General features: G+C 41.8%; 1 protein-coding gene across 1 annotated transcript in view; it reads left to right on the top strand.

Annotated features, from left to right (window-relative positions):
• IARS2 (isoleucyl-tRNA synthetase 2, mitochondrial) overlaps positions 1-17,871 on the top strand; it is a 62,026-nt gene extending 44,155 nt beyond the window's left edge. The window contains exons 15-23 of the mRNA XM_077887193.1: positions 4,335-4,443; positions 6,888-6,990; positions 8,599-8,724; positions 9,333-9,464; positions 11,139-11,245; positions 12,008-12,153; positions 12,869-13,059; positions 15,914-16,058; positions 17,342-17,871. Of these exons, the coding sequence (XP_077743319.1) occupies positions 4,335-4,443; positions 6,888-6,990; positions 8,599-8,724; positions 9,333-9,464; positions 11,139-11,245; positions 12,008-12,153; positions 12,869-13,059; positions 15,914-16,058; positions 17,342-17,484 (1,202 nt within the window). The 3' untranslated portion in view covers positions 17,485-17,871. The remainder of the gene's footprint in view (positions 1-4,334; positions 4,444-6,887; positions 6,991-8,598; positions 8,725-9,332; positions 9,465-11,138; positions 11,246-12,007; positions 12,154-12,868; positions 13,060-15,913; positions 16,059-17,341) is intronic.
• The last annotated feature ends 131 nt before the right edge of the window (positions 17,872-18,002 follow it).

Below are 18,002 nucleotides of genomic sequence, written 5' to 3'. Positions count from 1 at the left end.
AGCTCTGGGGTGCCTGTCTGGCTCACTCAGAGGAGCATGTGACTTTTTTTTTAAAGATTTTATTTATTTATTTATTCATAAGAGACACAGAGGGAGAGAGGCAGAGACACAGGCAGAGGGAGAAGCAGGCTCCATGCAGGGATTCCGATGTGGGACTTGATCCTGGAACTCAGGGATCATGCCCCCAAGCCAAAGGCAGATGCTCAATCCCTGAGCCACCCAGGTGTCCTAAGCATGTGATTCCTGATCTTGGGGTCATGAGTTTCAGCCCCATATTGGGGGTAGAGATTACTTAAGTAAATAAAGCTTTTAAAGAAAAGGTCTATTCAGGGGGAAAAAAGAGGATAAAAGATAAAAAAATAGAAAAAAAATTGGCACCATTCCTCCCTTTTGTACACTGCTTTTGGAATTAATTTGGTGCAAACTCCTGGAAAGGATTTCACATTATGCATCAAAAGCTTTTGAGTGGTTTTCTATCTTTTGCCCAAGAAATTCTATTTATAGGTATCTCTCCTGTACAGGTAATCAGATCTGGATGAAGAATTTGTGTGAGGATGTTCATTACAGTGTTATTTCTAACAGTACATGATTTGACACAGTAACTCATTGTCCTTGTGTCAATAAGTGACTAAAGCAATAAGATGCACATTCATGTGACAGAATGATATGCAGCCATTCAGTCATGTTTTTGAAAAATAATTGTGGGTATGGTTTCATCTAAGAGCATGTTACATTTTAAAAGTGCCGAACACAAAAGCAGGATGTAGGCAGATGTCTTGATTTGCTAACAAACTCCTGGCAATGTTGATGAGCACAGATAGTACTGTAAGGAAATATGCAATAAAGTGATGATCTCTAGGTAGTGGGATATATGTGATTTTATATTTTTTGGACTTTTCAGTGTTTTACAGATTTCTTGAAGTGAGAATGTACAGTTCCTAGAAAAAAATCACTACTAAAAATAAACTTGCAAAAATAGGAAATAGTCCCAATAATTCATTATATGAGGTTGTACAGTAATTCCAGAATATTCCAGCACTTGAGTTTCACTTTTCTTCCTATTTCTTCTCATCCAAGACTAAATTTCCCGTCGTTTTGAAAGTTTCCACAAGCTTCATTTTTTTTTCATTTGTCCAGAGCTTTGCTACGCCCAAACTCCTCCCCCACCCCTGACCCACATCATCTTTTTCCACTGGTTTCACCAACTACCTTGAAAGGCTCTGGCTTGCAGAAATTTTCTGGGAGTGCACCTCCTTTTCTAGGATGACACTTTTTGCTTCTTACCCAGTTCCACCTGGAAAAGGCATTGAGACTTCACCCTTGATAAGTATTAGCTGTTCTGTTGTGCTCTTCATTGGCTGATGTCCTCTTGTTTTATTAGAATGTTAGAACATATATTTCTAGTTCAGGATCAGAACTATATATTTTTAAAATAGTTTAGGATAACTAATCATATTTTCACAAGTACTGTTTCATATTATAGCAGTTTAAAAAAACTCCTTTCTAAATGTGCCCTCAGGAAATACGAGTACTCTTTAAATCTTTGTAATAATTAACATTTACTGATCGTTTACTGTGTCCAAAGCATGTCCTGTTACTCTCTCATCTCTAACAACCGTATAAGGTAAATAGATTTTAGTGTCCTCATTTTGGTGAAGAAGAAATGGGAACCGTGGAAGGTTAAGCCAAGACCCCACCCCTGTACACGCCACACGCCAGATTTCCACTGACATTCTGTTATTGATCATCTCATTGATTATTGCCATATCCAAAATGTGGCCACCAGCAGGAAGTGAACGTTCTGGGTGGGATGGGGTTTGAGTCCTGGTGTTATAGAAGTTTCAGGTCACAGATGGTTACAGATCAGGAGAGGAAGAAGAGTAGTGAATAGTATTAGCACTCTAGATGTTGAGGCCAAAACATTTTGTTCTTATTGCGTGTATGCATTTGCCTTTTTATATCCTCTTAGACTTTCCTGGCTGCACAGACTGACTGAACTGTAGTTTTGCCTTTCTAACATCTAACACAGTTATTTCTTACTTAACGTAAAATCCATCTCACTAACTATCAGCTCCAAGAAGGCAGTTACCAGATTTCTTTATATTCCCCCTCTCCCAGTGTCTGGTACAGTGCCTGTCAGGTAGTAAGTTTTCAGAAATGTTGAATGAATTGAGCTGGCCTCATTTAATTATTTTAATCTTGCCTCCTGCCTCTACCCAGATACCCATTGTCACATAAGGATTATAACACTGAATCCTCAATATGAGGACAGAAGAACAAATCTACATTTCACAACTAAAAGGGGTTATGGGGGCTTCTCAGAGTTGTGAGTGTAGGTTTGAATATGGAAGTAATCTTTCCCAAAGACCTCATGTTATTTTATTTTATTTTTATTTTTATTTTTTTAAAGATTTTATTTTAAAAACAAAAATAAAAACATGGGGGTGCCTGGGTGTCTCATTTGGTTAAGTGTCCAACTCTTGGTTTTGGCACAGATCATGATCTCAGGGTTGTAAGATCGAGCTATGTGGTGTTCTCTCTCTGCCCCTTCCCCCACTCATGCACACTTTCTCTTTCTCTAAATACATAAATAAAATCTTTTTTTTTTCTTTTTTAAGATTTTATTTACTTATTCATGAGAGACAGAGAGAGGCAGGCAGGCTCCTTACAGGGAGCCTGATGAGGGACTTGATCCCAGGACCCCAGCATCATGCCCTGAACTGAAGGCAGACGCTCAACTGCTGAGACACCCAGGGTCCCTAAATAAAATCTTTTTAAAAAAACCAAACATTTTACTCTGAAAAGTGACAGAGTAAAGAAGTAGCACATATGCTTCATCCAGATTTTCCAAAGTTAGGTTTTTACTATGTTTACTTTATATGTCTTTTCTCTATATGTATAAGCACTTTTCTGTACCTTTTAAGAGTAAGCTGCAAACCTGATGCTCTTTTATCCCTAAATATTTTGGTGTATATTTCCTAAAAACACAGCAGTCTCTTATATAACCAATATGAATATCAAAATCAGGAAGTTGACACTGATTCCTTCCTACCTACAGATCTTATTCAGATTTCACCCAGTAATCTCCTTTTTAGGGAAAGAAAAAAAATCGAAAGAGTCCTAGAGTCAGCCTGGAGTCATTTGTGGCATTTAGTTGTCCTGTCACTTTAGTCTCATTTTATTCTTGTCCTTCATGTCCTTGACATTCATGAATGTACAGATTATTTTGTACATGGTCCCTCACTTTGCATTTGTCCCTCATGGTGACATTTAGACTATGCATTTTGGGTAGGAATATCACAGGAGAGATCCTGTGTCCTTTTCAGTGCGTCCTAACAGAGGTCACACAGGAACTTGCTGGTGATGTTGCACTGTGATCACTTGGAGGTGGTATCAGCCTGTTTTCTCTCACTTCCCACCCCCATCTCCCTATAGGAATTGTTACATTAGTAAGGATCTCATAGGGAGATACGTAAGACTAGAAATATCCTCATTTCTCACCAAATTTTTACCTACTGGTTAAGCACCCTAGATGATTCTTGACTGAAATGATTGTTACGATGTTTGCCAAATGGTCTTTTATCTCAGATTATTAACTCTTGAATTAACTGTGGCTTATTATTGACTGCAGACCACAGCTCTCAAGCTTGCTTATACATATGTCCCAGCAAATTTGACTTATATTTTTTTCTTTTGCGATATCTTTTTTAAAAGACCATTTTTCTAGAGCAATTTGAGGTTTATAGCAAAACTAAAAGGAAGCTAGAGATTTTCCATATCCTTCTAGCCTCCAAATACACACAGCCCCTCTCATCATCCATATCCCCTACCAGAGTGGCACACTTGTTACAAGGATAAACCTACAGCCACAAATCGTAACCACCCAAAGTCCATAGTCCACATTACGGTTCAGTGTTGGTGGTGTACATGGTATGGGTTTGGACAGGTGGATAATGGGACATGAATCCATCATTACGGTATCACGTAGAGTATTTTCACGTATAAGTTATTAGGTGCTCATTTTCATAAAAGATTTAGCTGGAAATATTGATATTGGTAATTATTATTAATCAGTCCCTAATTTAGGTAGTGTTTTAAGTTGCTTATGGTTAGGAGATCATACTCCCAACATTTATTCTCTTTATCTTGATTAATAAACAGGCAGTGAGGGTAATAGCTCAAGTGAATGCAATCTAGCTAGTGCAGGTATAGCCCGACACAAGAAGTAAATAACACGATTGCTTTTTATTATTTTATACTTTGATACATATTTATTTTCATTTTCCAGTTGTAATTAACTTTACCTTCTCTGTTTTTTAATATTAATTTTTGAGGTACCGACCAAAGAGCAGATTTGTACTTGGAAGGAAAAGACCAACTTGGTGGTTGGTTTCAGTCTTCTTTACTAACAAGTGTGGCAACAAGGAAAAAAGCACCTTTTAAGTAAGTGTTATACCTAAGCCAAACAAGTCCTCGCACTCTGAGTACTTCTGCTGGGTACTTGCCAGTGTGCAAAGCTCTGCCCCGAGCAGTACATACAGGCATACTTCACTTTATTACGCTTCTCAGATACTGCATTTTTTTTTTTACAAATTGAAAGTTCAGTACTTCCATGGAGGAAGTACCTGCAGATGTGGTGGAAACTGTAGAACCAGAATCAGAAGTGGAGTCTGAAGATAGAACTGAATTGTGCAATCTCATGATACAACTTTCACAGAGGAGGAAAGCTTCTTACGGATGGACAAAGAAAGTGGTATCTTGAAATGGAATCGGCTCCTGGTGAAGAGGCTGTGAAGATTGTCGAAGTGACCATAAAGGATTTAGATAGAATATTACATCAATTTAGCTTATGAAGCAGCAGCAGAGTTTGAGAGGATTGGCTCCAGTTTTGATAGTAATTCTGTCCTGGGTCAAACGCTATCAAACTTCACATGGTACAGAGTTGTTCATGAAAGGCCGAGTCAGTGTGGCAGGCTTCGTTGTCTTATTTTAAGAAATTGTCCCAGCCACCCCTGCCGGCAGCTGCCTCCACCCTGATCAGTAAGCAGCCATCAGTCTCCTCCAGCAAAAAGATCACAATTTGTTGAAATATCAGGGGATAGTTAACATTTTGTAGTGATAAAGTATTTCTAAATTAAGGTTTGTACATTGTTTTTTTAGACATAACGCTATTGCACACTTAATATAGTACAGTGTAATGTAGTGGAAAGCAAAAAATTCCCTTGACTCGCTTTATTGCATAATCTGGAGCCAGACCTGCCTATCTCCAAGGAGAACACCTCCTTTATTAGCTTAGTCTTTTGTTTTATGAGAGAAATGAATTTGAAGTAAAAAAGAGAGACAAAGACAATACAGAGAAGTCTTGTCGCTGGTACACACTGTCGTTCCCACAAGAGGTAGTAACAGCAGCATTGACTGGAACAGTGGCGACATCTGCGAACAGCTAGATCTTGAAATATGGGAAGACTGGGATCCCTGGGTGGCGCAGCGGTTTGGCGCCTGCCTTTGGCCCAGGGCGCGATCCTGGAGACCCGGGATCGAGTCCCACGTCGGGCTCCCGGTGCATGGAGCCTGCTTCTCCCTCTGCTTGTGTCTCTGCCTCTCTCTCTCTCTGTGTGACTATCATAAATAAATAAAAATTAAAAAAAAATATATGGGAAGACTTGTTACACAGGGGTGTAGAGAATGGTATTCTACGTTGACTGAAGACAGCTTGAGGTCAAATATTCTTATACACAAATGATTAATGAACATTCCTGTTGTGAATTGTATTAGATTAGATATTCTTAATAAGCTATAGATCATTGATTTTCCTTATTTAAGTGAGTGGATAGAGAATCAGAACAATTCTTAAATAGCTTAAGATTTTTGCTGCCTCACAATGAAAATGCATCCCAGAACAATTTACATATTTGTTTCTAATATAACATGCTTTTATTTTTTTTTAAAGATTTTATTTATTTATTCATCAGAGAGAGAGAGAGAGGGGCAGAGACACCAGCAGAGGGAGAAGCAGGCTCCATGCAGGGAGCCCAATATGGGACTCAATCCCGGACCCTGGGATCACGCCCTGAGCCAAAGGCAGATGCTCAACCACTGAGCCACCCAGGCATCCCTATAACATGCTTTTAAAAGCGAGTAGAACAACAGATATATATTTGCCTCAAATTGTCTTTTTGAAAGTAATTTTGAAATGATAATCTGTTCTTTTTAAGACATACTTTTTCCTGGTTAGTTTTAATGATCAAAATCAATACAAAATAAATGCTCAGGAATTTATTTAAATATTTTATTTATTTATTCATGAGAGACAGAGAGAGAGGAACAGACGCTGGAAGAGGGAGAAGCAGGCTCCATGCAGGGGGCCCGACATGGGATTCGATCCCGGGTCTCCAGGATCACACCCTAGGCTGAAGGCGGTGCTAAACTGCTGAGCCACCTGGGCTGACCTCAGGAAATATTTATGTATTGAATGTAAACATCAAAAATTTTTCTGTGTGGGCAACCTGGGTGGCTCTGCGGTTTAGCGCCGCCTTTGGCCCAGGGTGTGGTCCTGGGGGCCTAGGTTCAAGTCCCACGTCAGGCTCCCTGCATGGAGCCTGCTTCTCTCTCTGCCTGTGTCTCTGCCTCTCTCTCTTTCTCTCGCTCTCAAATAAATAAAATCTTTAAAAAAAATTTTTTTTTCTGTGTATAAGTAGAGAGTTCCTATCAGTCTTGATACATAAGCGGCTGAGATTTAGACTTTAAGAAAAGCTTTCATCCATAATCTGTCAAGAAAAATCCTGTTTTTTTTGTCAAGCTAAGATACTCTTTTTAAGCTATAAGTGATCTTCAATGAGGTCATTATAATTGTGTTTATTATCAAAATGGCTGATTTGTCTTCTTAGGACAGTGGTCGTTCATGGATTTACCCTTGGAGAAAAGGGAGAAAAGATGTCCAAGTCTCTTGGGAATGTCATCGATCCTGATGTGGTCATCAATGGAGGACAAGTAGGTGGTTCTCTAAAACTTTTTTTTTTTTTTTTTTTTTTTTAAGATTTTATCCATTTACTCATGAAAGACAGAGACAGAGAGGCAGAGACACAGGCCGAGGGAGAAGCAGGCTTCCTGCGGGGAGCCCGATGTGGGACTTGATCTCGGGACCTGGGATCATGCCCTGAGCTGAAGGCAGACACTTAACTGCTGAGCCACCCAGGTGTCCCTGTTTTTGTTTTTATTTTTTTTTTAATTAAAATATTTTTTATTATTTTTTAAAGATTTTTATTTATTTATTCATGAGAGACACAGAAAGGCAGAGACATAGGCAGAGGGAGAAGCAGGCTCCCTGCAGGGAGTCCGATGCCGGACTTGATCCCAGGACCCCAGGATCACACCCTGAACCAAAGGGAGACATTCAACCACTGAGCCACCCAGGTGGCCCTAAAACTTTTGTTTTAAGACTTTTAAATTGGCAGCCAAAACCTTAATGTAGTTATTTCAATGTAAAATGACAATAACAACAAAACTATCTTTTAGGCTAATAGCAGATGACTTATCATGTTTTAAATCTAAATTCTTTTTTTTCCTCCCAAATTTTTATTTAAATTCTAGTTAGTTAATATGTAGTGTAATACTGGCTTCAGGAGTAGAATTTAGTGTAAATGTAAACTCTTAAATAATACATGATTTTAATGAAAAAGGGAAGTGCTGGGATTGTGGCCCAGTTGACTAATTTCAAGTTTGAATCTATATTATAGGTCCTGAGGTCCTGAGCCATGCTATCCCTCCCCTATTTTTTTTTAAGATTGATTTATTTATTTTAGAGACTGCACGTGTGTGCGAGCATGGGGAGGGGGCAGAGGGAAGGAGGGAGAGAGAGAGAGAAGCAGACTCCTCACTGAGCATGGAGCCCACACGGGGCTCCATCTCATTACCCTGAGATCATGACCTGAGCCACAATCAAGAGTTAGACGCTTAACTGACTGAGCCACCCAGGCACGCGACCTCCCTTTTTTAAAATTAAACTTCAAAAATTTGTTAAAATTTACTTAAAACAAAAATTTACGGTTACATGGAAACAGTGTAAGAAAAAAATTTAGATTGCAACTTCATGTTTCACTATTCTTGGAAATTATACACTTTAAAGCAAGTCATTAATGAACATCAAATCTGGGGTTGCTGATAATTTATTTTGGAGTTAGTTTCAGAAATTACTTGTCTGTTATTTTACTCCTCTGGCGTTTTACTGCCATCCTAATGTCCAGTAATCCTTGCTGTGTGTAAGGCGAGTCCTGGAAGGGAGTGCAGCCCTTCCAAGACCCCCTCCACCATCGCTGAGGCATCAGGGCCCCGCTCCCGCCACCAGCTCTAGTCCATGGATGTGTCAGGCTCGCCCGCATCCGCACACACAACCAGACTGCAGCGTGCACTCTTCGGCCCAGTGTTGTTTTTCACAGGCAGCTGACTCCTGCGGTTGTTAGCCCTTATTTCATGACAGTGCAGGTATATCTTATCCACATGTCGTGCTCAAATAGTGCTCAAGAGGAATACCTAAAACATTTGTTCACCTAATGAATTGAAAGCCATTTAAACGTTTATGTCTTTTTTGTCCACTGAAAGGATCAGAGCGCAGAGCCTCCCTACGGTGCTGATGTCCTGCGCTGGTGGGTGGCCGAGTCCAACGTCTTCACTGAAGTGACCATCAGCCCGTCTGTACTTAATGCTGCCAGAGATGATATTAGCAAGGTCAGAGTCCCTCTTCTTCCTATTTCTGAATACGAAGTTAGCGAAATAACTTAAAAAAAAAATGAGGAACATTTTGTTTGGTATCACAAAAAAGTGAAAATGAGTTTCCACACGTTGTGAGCATTTAAAGATATCTTGTGTTTAAAAATATTAATAGTGTAACCCTAAAGTTTTATGTACTGTACTTGGTATTTTATAAAATACAGCCTAATACAAAATTAATTTTATATACTTTCATGTGCTCAATGACCTTTCACCTTTTATTCCAGTTATTTTTATTTTTGCCTGTGAAGCAGGTGAAAATAACACTCTTACCTATATAGATGAACAAATTGGGCCACTAATAGCTGATTTGCCTGTAAAAGGTTAGGAAGAAATATAATGAAATGTCAGTCCACGTGTAAAGTCCAGTGGTGGTTTCTACAACTCAGCTACTGAAATGAGAGTCTCTTTTTTTTGCATTTGTAGTCTCAGGAATGATCTTTATAAAATGTCCCATTAAGAAAGTAACATGAGTTGTATAAAAATCATAGAAAAATAAAATAACTTTTCAGTAAGAATTGAAGGCCTATATTTTTTGACTGCATATTTTTTCTCGATATTAATAGCTCAGGAATACACTCCGCTTTCTCTTGGGAAATGTCGCTGGTTTCAACCCAGAAACAGATTCCATTCCTGTTAACAATATGCATGTCATAGACCAGTACATGCTGCACTTGCTGCAGGATTTAGCAAACAAGGTAAGTACAAATTAATAAGCTTCTGGAAAACAGAAATATGAGCACTGCCGAGCGTTGAGATTGTGAGTTGTGTGCAAGCAGAACAGACATTATTAGAAGTAGTGGCTGTAGCACTAAGCAGAGTTACACTTGACCAGTTCTGCACCTTCCCAACATTGCCAGGTTGACTTTAGGTATGTGAAGTTTCAGTTCTTTCCTGGTTTTTCTTTTTTTTTAAGATTTTATTTATTTATTCATGAGAGACAGAGACAGGCAGAGGGAGAAGCAGGCTCCATGCAGTGAGCCTGACGTGGGACTCGATCCCAGGTCTCCAGGATCAGGCCCCAGGCTGAAGGCAGCGCTAAACCACTGAGCCACCCAGGCTGCCCCTTTCCTGGTTTTTCAAAAAACTAGCAGCACCTGGTGTAAACAGTAGGCCCAGGCTGCCCCTCAGACCCCATTTCCCTCCCAAGATTAGGTTTAGATATTTCTCCCAACAGGAAGGAATAAAGTAGGCCTCTATTTTATCTGCAGTTATCCCTCAAAGTATAGAAATACCTGAAATGACTATTCTGTGTGTTTCGTAAGATGTTTTCTCATTATAAATAAACCCAGATAATGTGTGTTTTCTCAAAAGTTAGACGTGTGGCTGCTCCCATGTACCCGTACGTCAGAGACACACACCTGCGGGCTTTTGCCCAATTTTACTTTTCAGGCATAAATGAGGGAACACTGGCAACTTGCACTTTGCTGTTTTCATATGGTGTGGGTTTTTTTTTTATAAATTTATTTTTTATTGGTGTTCAATTTGCCAACATACAGAATAACAGCCAGTGCTCATCCTGTCAAGTGCTCCCCTCAGTGCCCGTCACCCAGTCACCCCCACCCCCCACCCTCCTCCCCTTCTACCACGCCTAGTTCGTTTCCCAGAGTTAGCAGTCTTTACGTTCTGTCTCCCTTTCTGATATTTCCCACTCATTTCTTCTCCCTTCCCTTATATTCCCTTTCACTATTATTTATATTCCCCCAAATGAATGAGAACATATAATGTTTGTCCTTCTCCGACTGACTTCACTCAGCATAATACCCTCCAGGTCCATCCACGTTGAAGCAAATGGTGGGTATTTGTCGTTTCTAATGGCTGAGGAATATTCCATTGTATACATAAACGACATCTTCTTTATCCATTCATCTTTCGACGGACACCGAGGCTCCTTCCACAGTTTGGCTATTGTGGACATTGCTGCTAGAAACATCGGGGTGCAGGTGTCCCGGCGTTTCACTGCATCTGTATCTTTGGGGTAAATCCCCAGCAGTGCAATTGCTGGGTCGTAGGGCAGATCTGTTTTTAACTCTTTGAGGAACCTCCACACAGTTTTCCAGGGTGGCTGCTCCAGTACACGTTCCCACCAACAGTGCAGGAGGGTTCCCCTTTCTCAGATCATTTAAAACCTGATCCCTTCTTTTGAGGAGTGTTCTTATATAGTTTCCAGAATAGAATGTTCATCATTTTCTGATTGTTGAATTTGATACCCCAAAATGTCTTAAGGATCCTCAGTCACTCTTGCATGTCTCCTGTTTTGTATCCATCTGCCTTTGAAACATCGTTTGAAAAGGTACACATTTTGCCCATGACGGCTTGCATTTTTGTTTGCTTACCCCAACTTCCAATTGATTTTGACTTTTGTTCCCTAGATTACCGATTCATATAAACAGTATGATTTTGGAAAAGTTGTTCGGCTGTTACAAGCATTTTATACCAGAGAGCTCTCTAACTTTTATTTCAGCATAATCAAAGACAGGTATGTATGACTGAATATTAAAACATTCAAAAAAAATAAATAAAACATTCAGATCTTTCTTGAGTGTCTACTTGGCAAGTGTTGGGTGTACAGGGGTGAGCAAGAAGGGCAGCGCTGTGCAGTTAATAAGTTGAGTTCTTGAGTCAAGTGAGCATACACACCTCATAGTGTGATGATGTAAAGAGATCATACAAGGAATGTGCTTTGTGCCATGTTGATCGAGGGAGCGGGTACTAATATGAGGTGACGAATATAGTACCTCTTCTCAGGAGTTTGTAAATTTTAAGGAGGAGAGACCAACATACAGGCACCTGTTACCACAATAGCATCACGTTAAGATCAGACCCTTTTAGGGGAAGGCTTGGTGCTTGGACTTCGCTGATAGCAACCAAGCCGACGTGAGGGTCAGCCCCGACCCCTAGCACCTCAAGGGTTGTAACTCCCAGTCCTCTGCACGCGCTGATAAGATTGTAAGGTACGTACCATCAACTAACATGTTAGTCGTCCTCCAGCGCGCAGTTAGCTCTCTCAAAGACAGAACTGGATGCAGCACAGCCGCTAAGAGAGGTTTTGGAGGAGGTGAGCACACCCGGACGGAGGAAAGTGGAATAGAGGACTTACAGATAAAGTCCTATGACAGCATCTTATTCTTAAATTAGACGTAGGGTTAGCTGCTGTAGGAGTGAACCGCCCAAGGCGCGTCCTGCGTCCTCCTGGCTCGGCACTCTCCTGTCCCCTGCTGAGCACGTTGGTCTTGTCCAGGCTCTACTGTGAGAAGGCAGGCGACCCCAAACGGCGCTCCTGCCAGACCGCATTGGCCGAAATTCTGGATGTCATGGTTCGTTCTTTTGCTCCCATTCTTCCTCACTTGGCTGAAGAAGTGTTCCAGCACGTACCTTATGCTAAAGGTAAGGAATACTCGCTTGGTCCTCGAAATGAGAAGGACCCTTGATGAGGGTCGTGACTTCTGATTTCATCCACTTCGTGGAAGGGGCACTTTCTCGCCCACGGTGAGCACTTTGTAGAGAACATGTCTCGGGCCTTTAGACTTTTCTGCACTTGATTGTCGCGGAGCAGCATGGATTTCCGGGTGGCCGTCAGGCCACCTTGACAGGGTGCCTTCTGCAGTGTGTGAGCAGCTTGACTATGCTGCAAAATCGGTTTTTCCTCAATATCTAAATGTCTGAAATATATTTTAGGTCTTTTAAAAACCAAGTGTAGTGCCTTTTAATGAATGATTTTATAATAGTTTTTTCCCTCTGTATTAAGCTTTCAGAGAATCAGTAACTACAAAAATCCAGAAGAGGAGGAAAAGCCACTCATAATCTTACTCTCCAGAGACAACTATTGTTAATATTGGGATCTTTTTTTCTGTTTTACTTTCTTTGAGGTATCCTTTTTTCCCTTTGGGATCTTATTATATGTATTTTCCTTTGTTTAGATTTCCAAAGGTGAATATAAATGTTTGGTAAGCATTTAGAATGGCTCCATAATATTTGCCATAAATACCAATTCTTATTTCCCATGAACAGTAAAATATTTAATGGTTAGTGCGTTCTCTACAGTTTAGAATATATATAAATTATTTTACTTTTGTTTATTTATTATTCTTTTGTTTCAAAGAACCCAAGAGTGTATTTCGTACTGGGTGGATTAGAACTAGTTCTATCTGGAAGAAGCCTGGATTAGAGGAGGCGATAGAGAGCACGTGTGCCATGCGAGATTCGTTCCTTGGAAGCATCCCTGGTAAAAACGCAGCCGAGTACGAGGTTATCATTGTGATCGAGCCCGGGCTGCTTTTTGAGATAATAGAGGTGAGTGGCGGTTTGTCCCTTTGGAAGTGAGGTTAGTGTCCTAAAGTTTCACCTGACATTTGGCTTTTAAAAATCTCTATATAAGTAAGATTTTTTAGGTTAGTAATCTTGTAATCCTGAATACTATCATGGATTCTTTGTTTCCCCCTTTTCAATACTTCCTCTCCCTTCTCTTACAAAACATGTACTCTCTTGCTACGTCCTTCATTAGTGGGGCCAGGGAAGTTGCAACAAGTCCTATCTGAAATGCAGATTCTCAGGGCTATTTAGGTAAGTGATAGAAACTAACGACATTATTACACTACACAAAACTTGAGGATTTTGTGTTAAGGGCCTAGTTTTCTGTGAATTTTGTCCATCTGGACCAGGTTCAAAGCAAATCTCAAAAAATATTTCCCTCTTTTTCTCAGGAGATATTTTTTAAAACAAAAACAAAAAATTTATTTTTTTGTTTTTTATTTATTCATGAGAGACAGAGAGAGGCAGAGACACAGGCAGAGGGAGAAGCAGGCTCCATGCAGGGAGCGCGACGTGGGACTCGATCCCGGGTCTCCAGGATCACAGCCTGGGCCGAAGGCAGGCACTAAACTGCTGAGCCACCCGGACTGTCCTTCTCAGGAGATTTGAAGAAAATTCATTTGCTCCAGCAAGTTACCATGCCATCTCAAAGCATTCATCCTATTTTTATTTCCAAAGAGACCATTAGGATTTTCTTCTTGGGATTCTTAATATTTTCTTTCTTTTTTTTTAAGATTTTATTTATTTATTCATGACAGACTCACAGAGAGAGAGAGAGAGAGAGAGAGGCAGAGACACAGGCAGAGGGAGAAGCAGGCCCCATGCAGGGAACGCGACGTGGGACTCGATCCTGGGTCTCCAGGATCACGCCCTGGGCTGAAGGCGGCACTAAACCCTTGGGCCACCAGGGCTGCCCGGGATTCTTAATATTTTCTTTGAAGTTTTACTGCTATCATAGTTTGCTAAAAATGACCAACTCATTTGGTCAGTAAGCTCAGTTTAAAATTTTAGTAATGTAATTTTAGATTTGAGGTTTACAGTCTGTAGGAGATTGTTGATCAGACAGTAGATTATTTCAGTAAGATATTCATTCACATTTTAAAATTTGTAAGTTGGGAGGCACCTGGATGGCTCAGTCGGTTCAGTGTCCAGCTCAGGTCATGATCTCTGGGTCATGGGATTGAGTCGGTTCTGCTCAGGTCATGATCTCTAGGTCATGGGATTGAGCCCCGTGCTGGGCTCACGCTCAGCACAGAGTCTGTTAGAGATTCTGTCTCTTTTTTTCCCTTTGTCTAACCCCCTGCACATGTGTGCTCTAAAATAATTTTTTTTTTAAGATTTTATTTACTTATTCACAAGAGACACAGAGAGAGGCAGAGACACAGGCAGAGGGAGAAGCAGGCTCCATGCCCGATGTGGGACTTGATCCCGGGACTCCAGGATCACGCCCTGGGCTGAAGGTGGCGCTAAACCACTGAGCCACCCAGGTGCCCCAATAAATAAATGTTTAAAAAAATAAAGTGTATGTGCTGGGAGGCTCTGACTCCTTTATTTTATAAGCAAGGGAACTGAAGACCATTGAAACTGTGGCCTAGCCAAGGCTACATAGCCTAGTTTTGGGTTTTCCTCCTACATGTTGTGTGTCTTTTGACTCCATGAGTTCTTAAGTTAAAAAAAATACGGGTTGTTTGGATCATTTATATTGGAAAAAGTAGTTTGGGATTTTAAAAAATAATGTATTTTTCTTAGGGATTACACTAAGTATCTGTTACTTGGAATCCTGCATCTATGAATTACTAACTGCATGAACTTGTTAAGACCAAATTAAGCTCTCAGAATTGCCTGTTTTTTCTTGAGTTTTTAAAAAATTTTTGAGAGAGTACACAAGCCAAGGGGGAGGGGGGGCAGGGGAGAGTTTCAAGGAGGCTCCACACTCACACAGAGCCTGACACGGGCCTCAAGCCCATGACCCTGGGATCGTGACCTGAGCTGAACTCAGGAGTCTGCCACTTAACTAAGCCACTCAGGTGCCCCTTATTTTTTTTTTAAAGGAATGTTTGTATTGGCTTATAAACTCATTTTGAAGAGAATTACAAGGAAAAATGTAAAAATGCTTATCAAATATCTAACTTTATTCACTTCAGAATACAGTACATAGTCTCTGTGTTATTCAGTTGCCACCATTGGTCTGTGTTGCCAAAAGCAGGTCCGTTTAGTTTCCTTACACCTCTCCTAGGGTGGGAGGCAGGACACAGGGAAAGCCTGGGCTCCGAGGTAACGGACCTGGGCTAGACGGGCAGCTCCGCCACCTACTGCTTGAGAACCATGAGGAAGTAGCTGCTCTGAGCAGGTTTCCTTGTTTGGAAAATGGGGATAAGAAACACGGTGGTGATTAGAGACGGCGGACATTTAGCACCCAGCACAGTGAAGCGCCTGGCGTAGAGTATATTGGTATGTAGAGTAGAGTACAGTAGTATTAGTATTAGTTAGTAGAGTACAGAGTACGGATGGGCTGTTGCCTGAAAATATTTTAGTTAAAACCTCTCATTCTAGGGACGCCTGGGTGGCTCAGTAGGTTAAGTGGCCGAGTCTTGACTTCAGCTCAGGGTGGTGGGATGGAGGCCACCACTCATCAGGGAGTCTGCATGAGATTCTCTGCCTCCCCCATCCCCCTGTTCTCTAAAACTAAAAACAAAACACAACAAAAATCCCTTTCCTTCCTGTAAGAATTGATTTAATAAGATCAACTTAGGAGATCATGGTCCAAAGGGTCACGCATTGGACGCCAGAATTTGCAGTGAACCCATAGACGGTCACTCTGACATCCTATTCCCAGATGCTGCAAGCGGAGGAGACTTCCAGCACCTCTCAGCTGAACGAGCTAATGATGGCTTCCCAGACAACTCTACTCTCTCAGGATCCACCGCTCGTAACCACGGATGTAATCGAGCGCCAAGGGACGTTCCTGATCAACCTAGAAGGTAAGGAGGAGACGAGAGGAACCGGTGGGACCCAGACAACAGGGATAATCCCAGTCACCTCCAGCTTTGCGGTGGATCAGACCTGATCCTAAAGGCAAATATGTTCTTGGAACATCTTTTTATGGCACCTGGCCAAGTTTGTAAACCCACTCTCCGAAGTGTCCTGCTTGATGAACTTGGGAACAGGGCCAGAGCCAGGCGAGGGCTTCCCTTCCCTTGGCTAAGGGTCATGGTAGGTGACGCGGGGCGGCCTCCCTCTTTCGTGTCCTGCTTCCTTGGCACCCAGGATCCCAGGACTGCCTAGGTCGCCCCCTCCCCGGTGTGGACTCTGAAATTTCTCCCTTGCACACCGTACATGAAGAGCTAGCCGTTCTTAACGCAGGGCTAAGAAGTTGGACGGAGCCCTTCCCACTGTGGCACCTCGTGAGCAGACGGCTCGCGGGCATTTGAGAGAGGATTTTTGTCGGCCTCGTTCATTCCCCGCGGCGGTGCGCACGGGAACATGACCCTGTGGGAACGGTGACCTGCCTGTGTTCCTCGAGGTGTTTAGGTGCCTTCAGGAGGCGGGAGGCCCCGTTATGGGCCTCAGTCAACATGTGAGGCCTGGAAGCACTGACCAGGTAGTAAAGATGCTCACCAGCTTTTGAAAGTGTGAACGTACATTCTTCGTATGACGGCTAGAAAGTAACTTTCCTTACTGTAACTAATTCACTCTGAAGTCTGGGAGTATTGACAGTGGAGAAATTTTTGTCTCCTTTTGTCTAAACCAAGAATTTTTTTTTTCTTTTTTGAGGTAGGGGTGAGATGTGGAGGGAGGGGCAGAGGGACAGCTAGAGAGTCCTAGGCGGGCTCCACATCCTGCTTGGAGCCCGACCCCAGACGCCCCTACACCAAGGTTTATGTGGGGACACTGCAGTTGTCACCGTGGTTTGGCTCTTTCTACAACTCTTGTGTAGCTGTAGCGGGAGGGTCACTTATCAGAACGGTGCCCGGATGAAGAGCTAGAGGCCGGCGCTGCCCGAGGAGATCCGAACTCCGAGACCCGGGGAGAATCCGTTAACCTCTCACTCGGGGTTTCTGCTTCCTCAGCGGTCTTCAGTGGTCGGGGTGCGAGTCCATGTCACAGCTGGTGACAGAACGTGGGAAACGAAGTCATACGGACTGGCTTTACCCAGGGGAGGGAGAAAGCTTTGAAAAAGGAACACTGGCAAAACCAGTCAGTCGATAGGAAATAGGGAGACCAGGTGAACGCCCCTCAGTGTCTTCCTGAATCTTTCTCACAGGTGGTGATATTCGCGAAGAGTCTTCATATAAAGTAATTGTCATGCCAACTACCAAAGAAAAATGCCCTCGTTGTTGGAAGTACACAGCTGAGTCTTCAGATACACTCTGCCCCCGGTGCGCAGAAGTCGTCAACGGAAAGTAAGAGCTCAGCGTGCTGGCGGCAGCTCTGTGAGCAAGAAGGCGTTGAGAGTGCTGATGGACTCTTCACAACACCGGGGAGAGCAAGCCTAGATTTAGGTCATGAGTGGAGGAGTAGTAGCGTAAGGGGCAATTTCAGAATTACAAGCTTTTCCTGTATTAGATAATATATATATATATATATATATATATATATATATATATATATGCAGAAAAATCTAAATATGCAGATGGACCTACACATATCCATAATGGATTTATCGAGAACAGATACACTGAAGAATGTGTGACTTTAAATGTGGCTGACCAGAAAAGTTTTATATTTTATAAAGCTTCTTGACTCAGTATTTAAGTTCTATAATGTCTAAAAATAAAGGCATCTGGAAATTGACGGATTCTGAAGTTGCAAAAATCAAGTAAAAAAATATGGTCTCCGAGGAGAATGGCAGAGGTGTGTTTCCCTTAGAAAAAAGATTTCATTCGGCCTCACTAGTGAACATTATCCTTTGCGCAACAGCTAGG

The sequence above is a fragment of the Canis aureus genome, chromosome 38, assembly GCF_053574225.1.
Source record: "Canis aureus isolate CA01 chromosome 38, VMU_Caureus_v.1.0, whole genome shotgun sequence".
In the NCBI taxonomy this organism is placed as follows: domain Eukaryota; kingdom Metazoa; phylum Chordata; class Mammalia; order Carnivora; family Canidae; genus Canis; species Canis aureus.
This window is presented reverse-complemented; position numbering and strand designations above follow the sequence as displayed.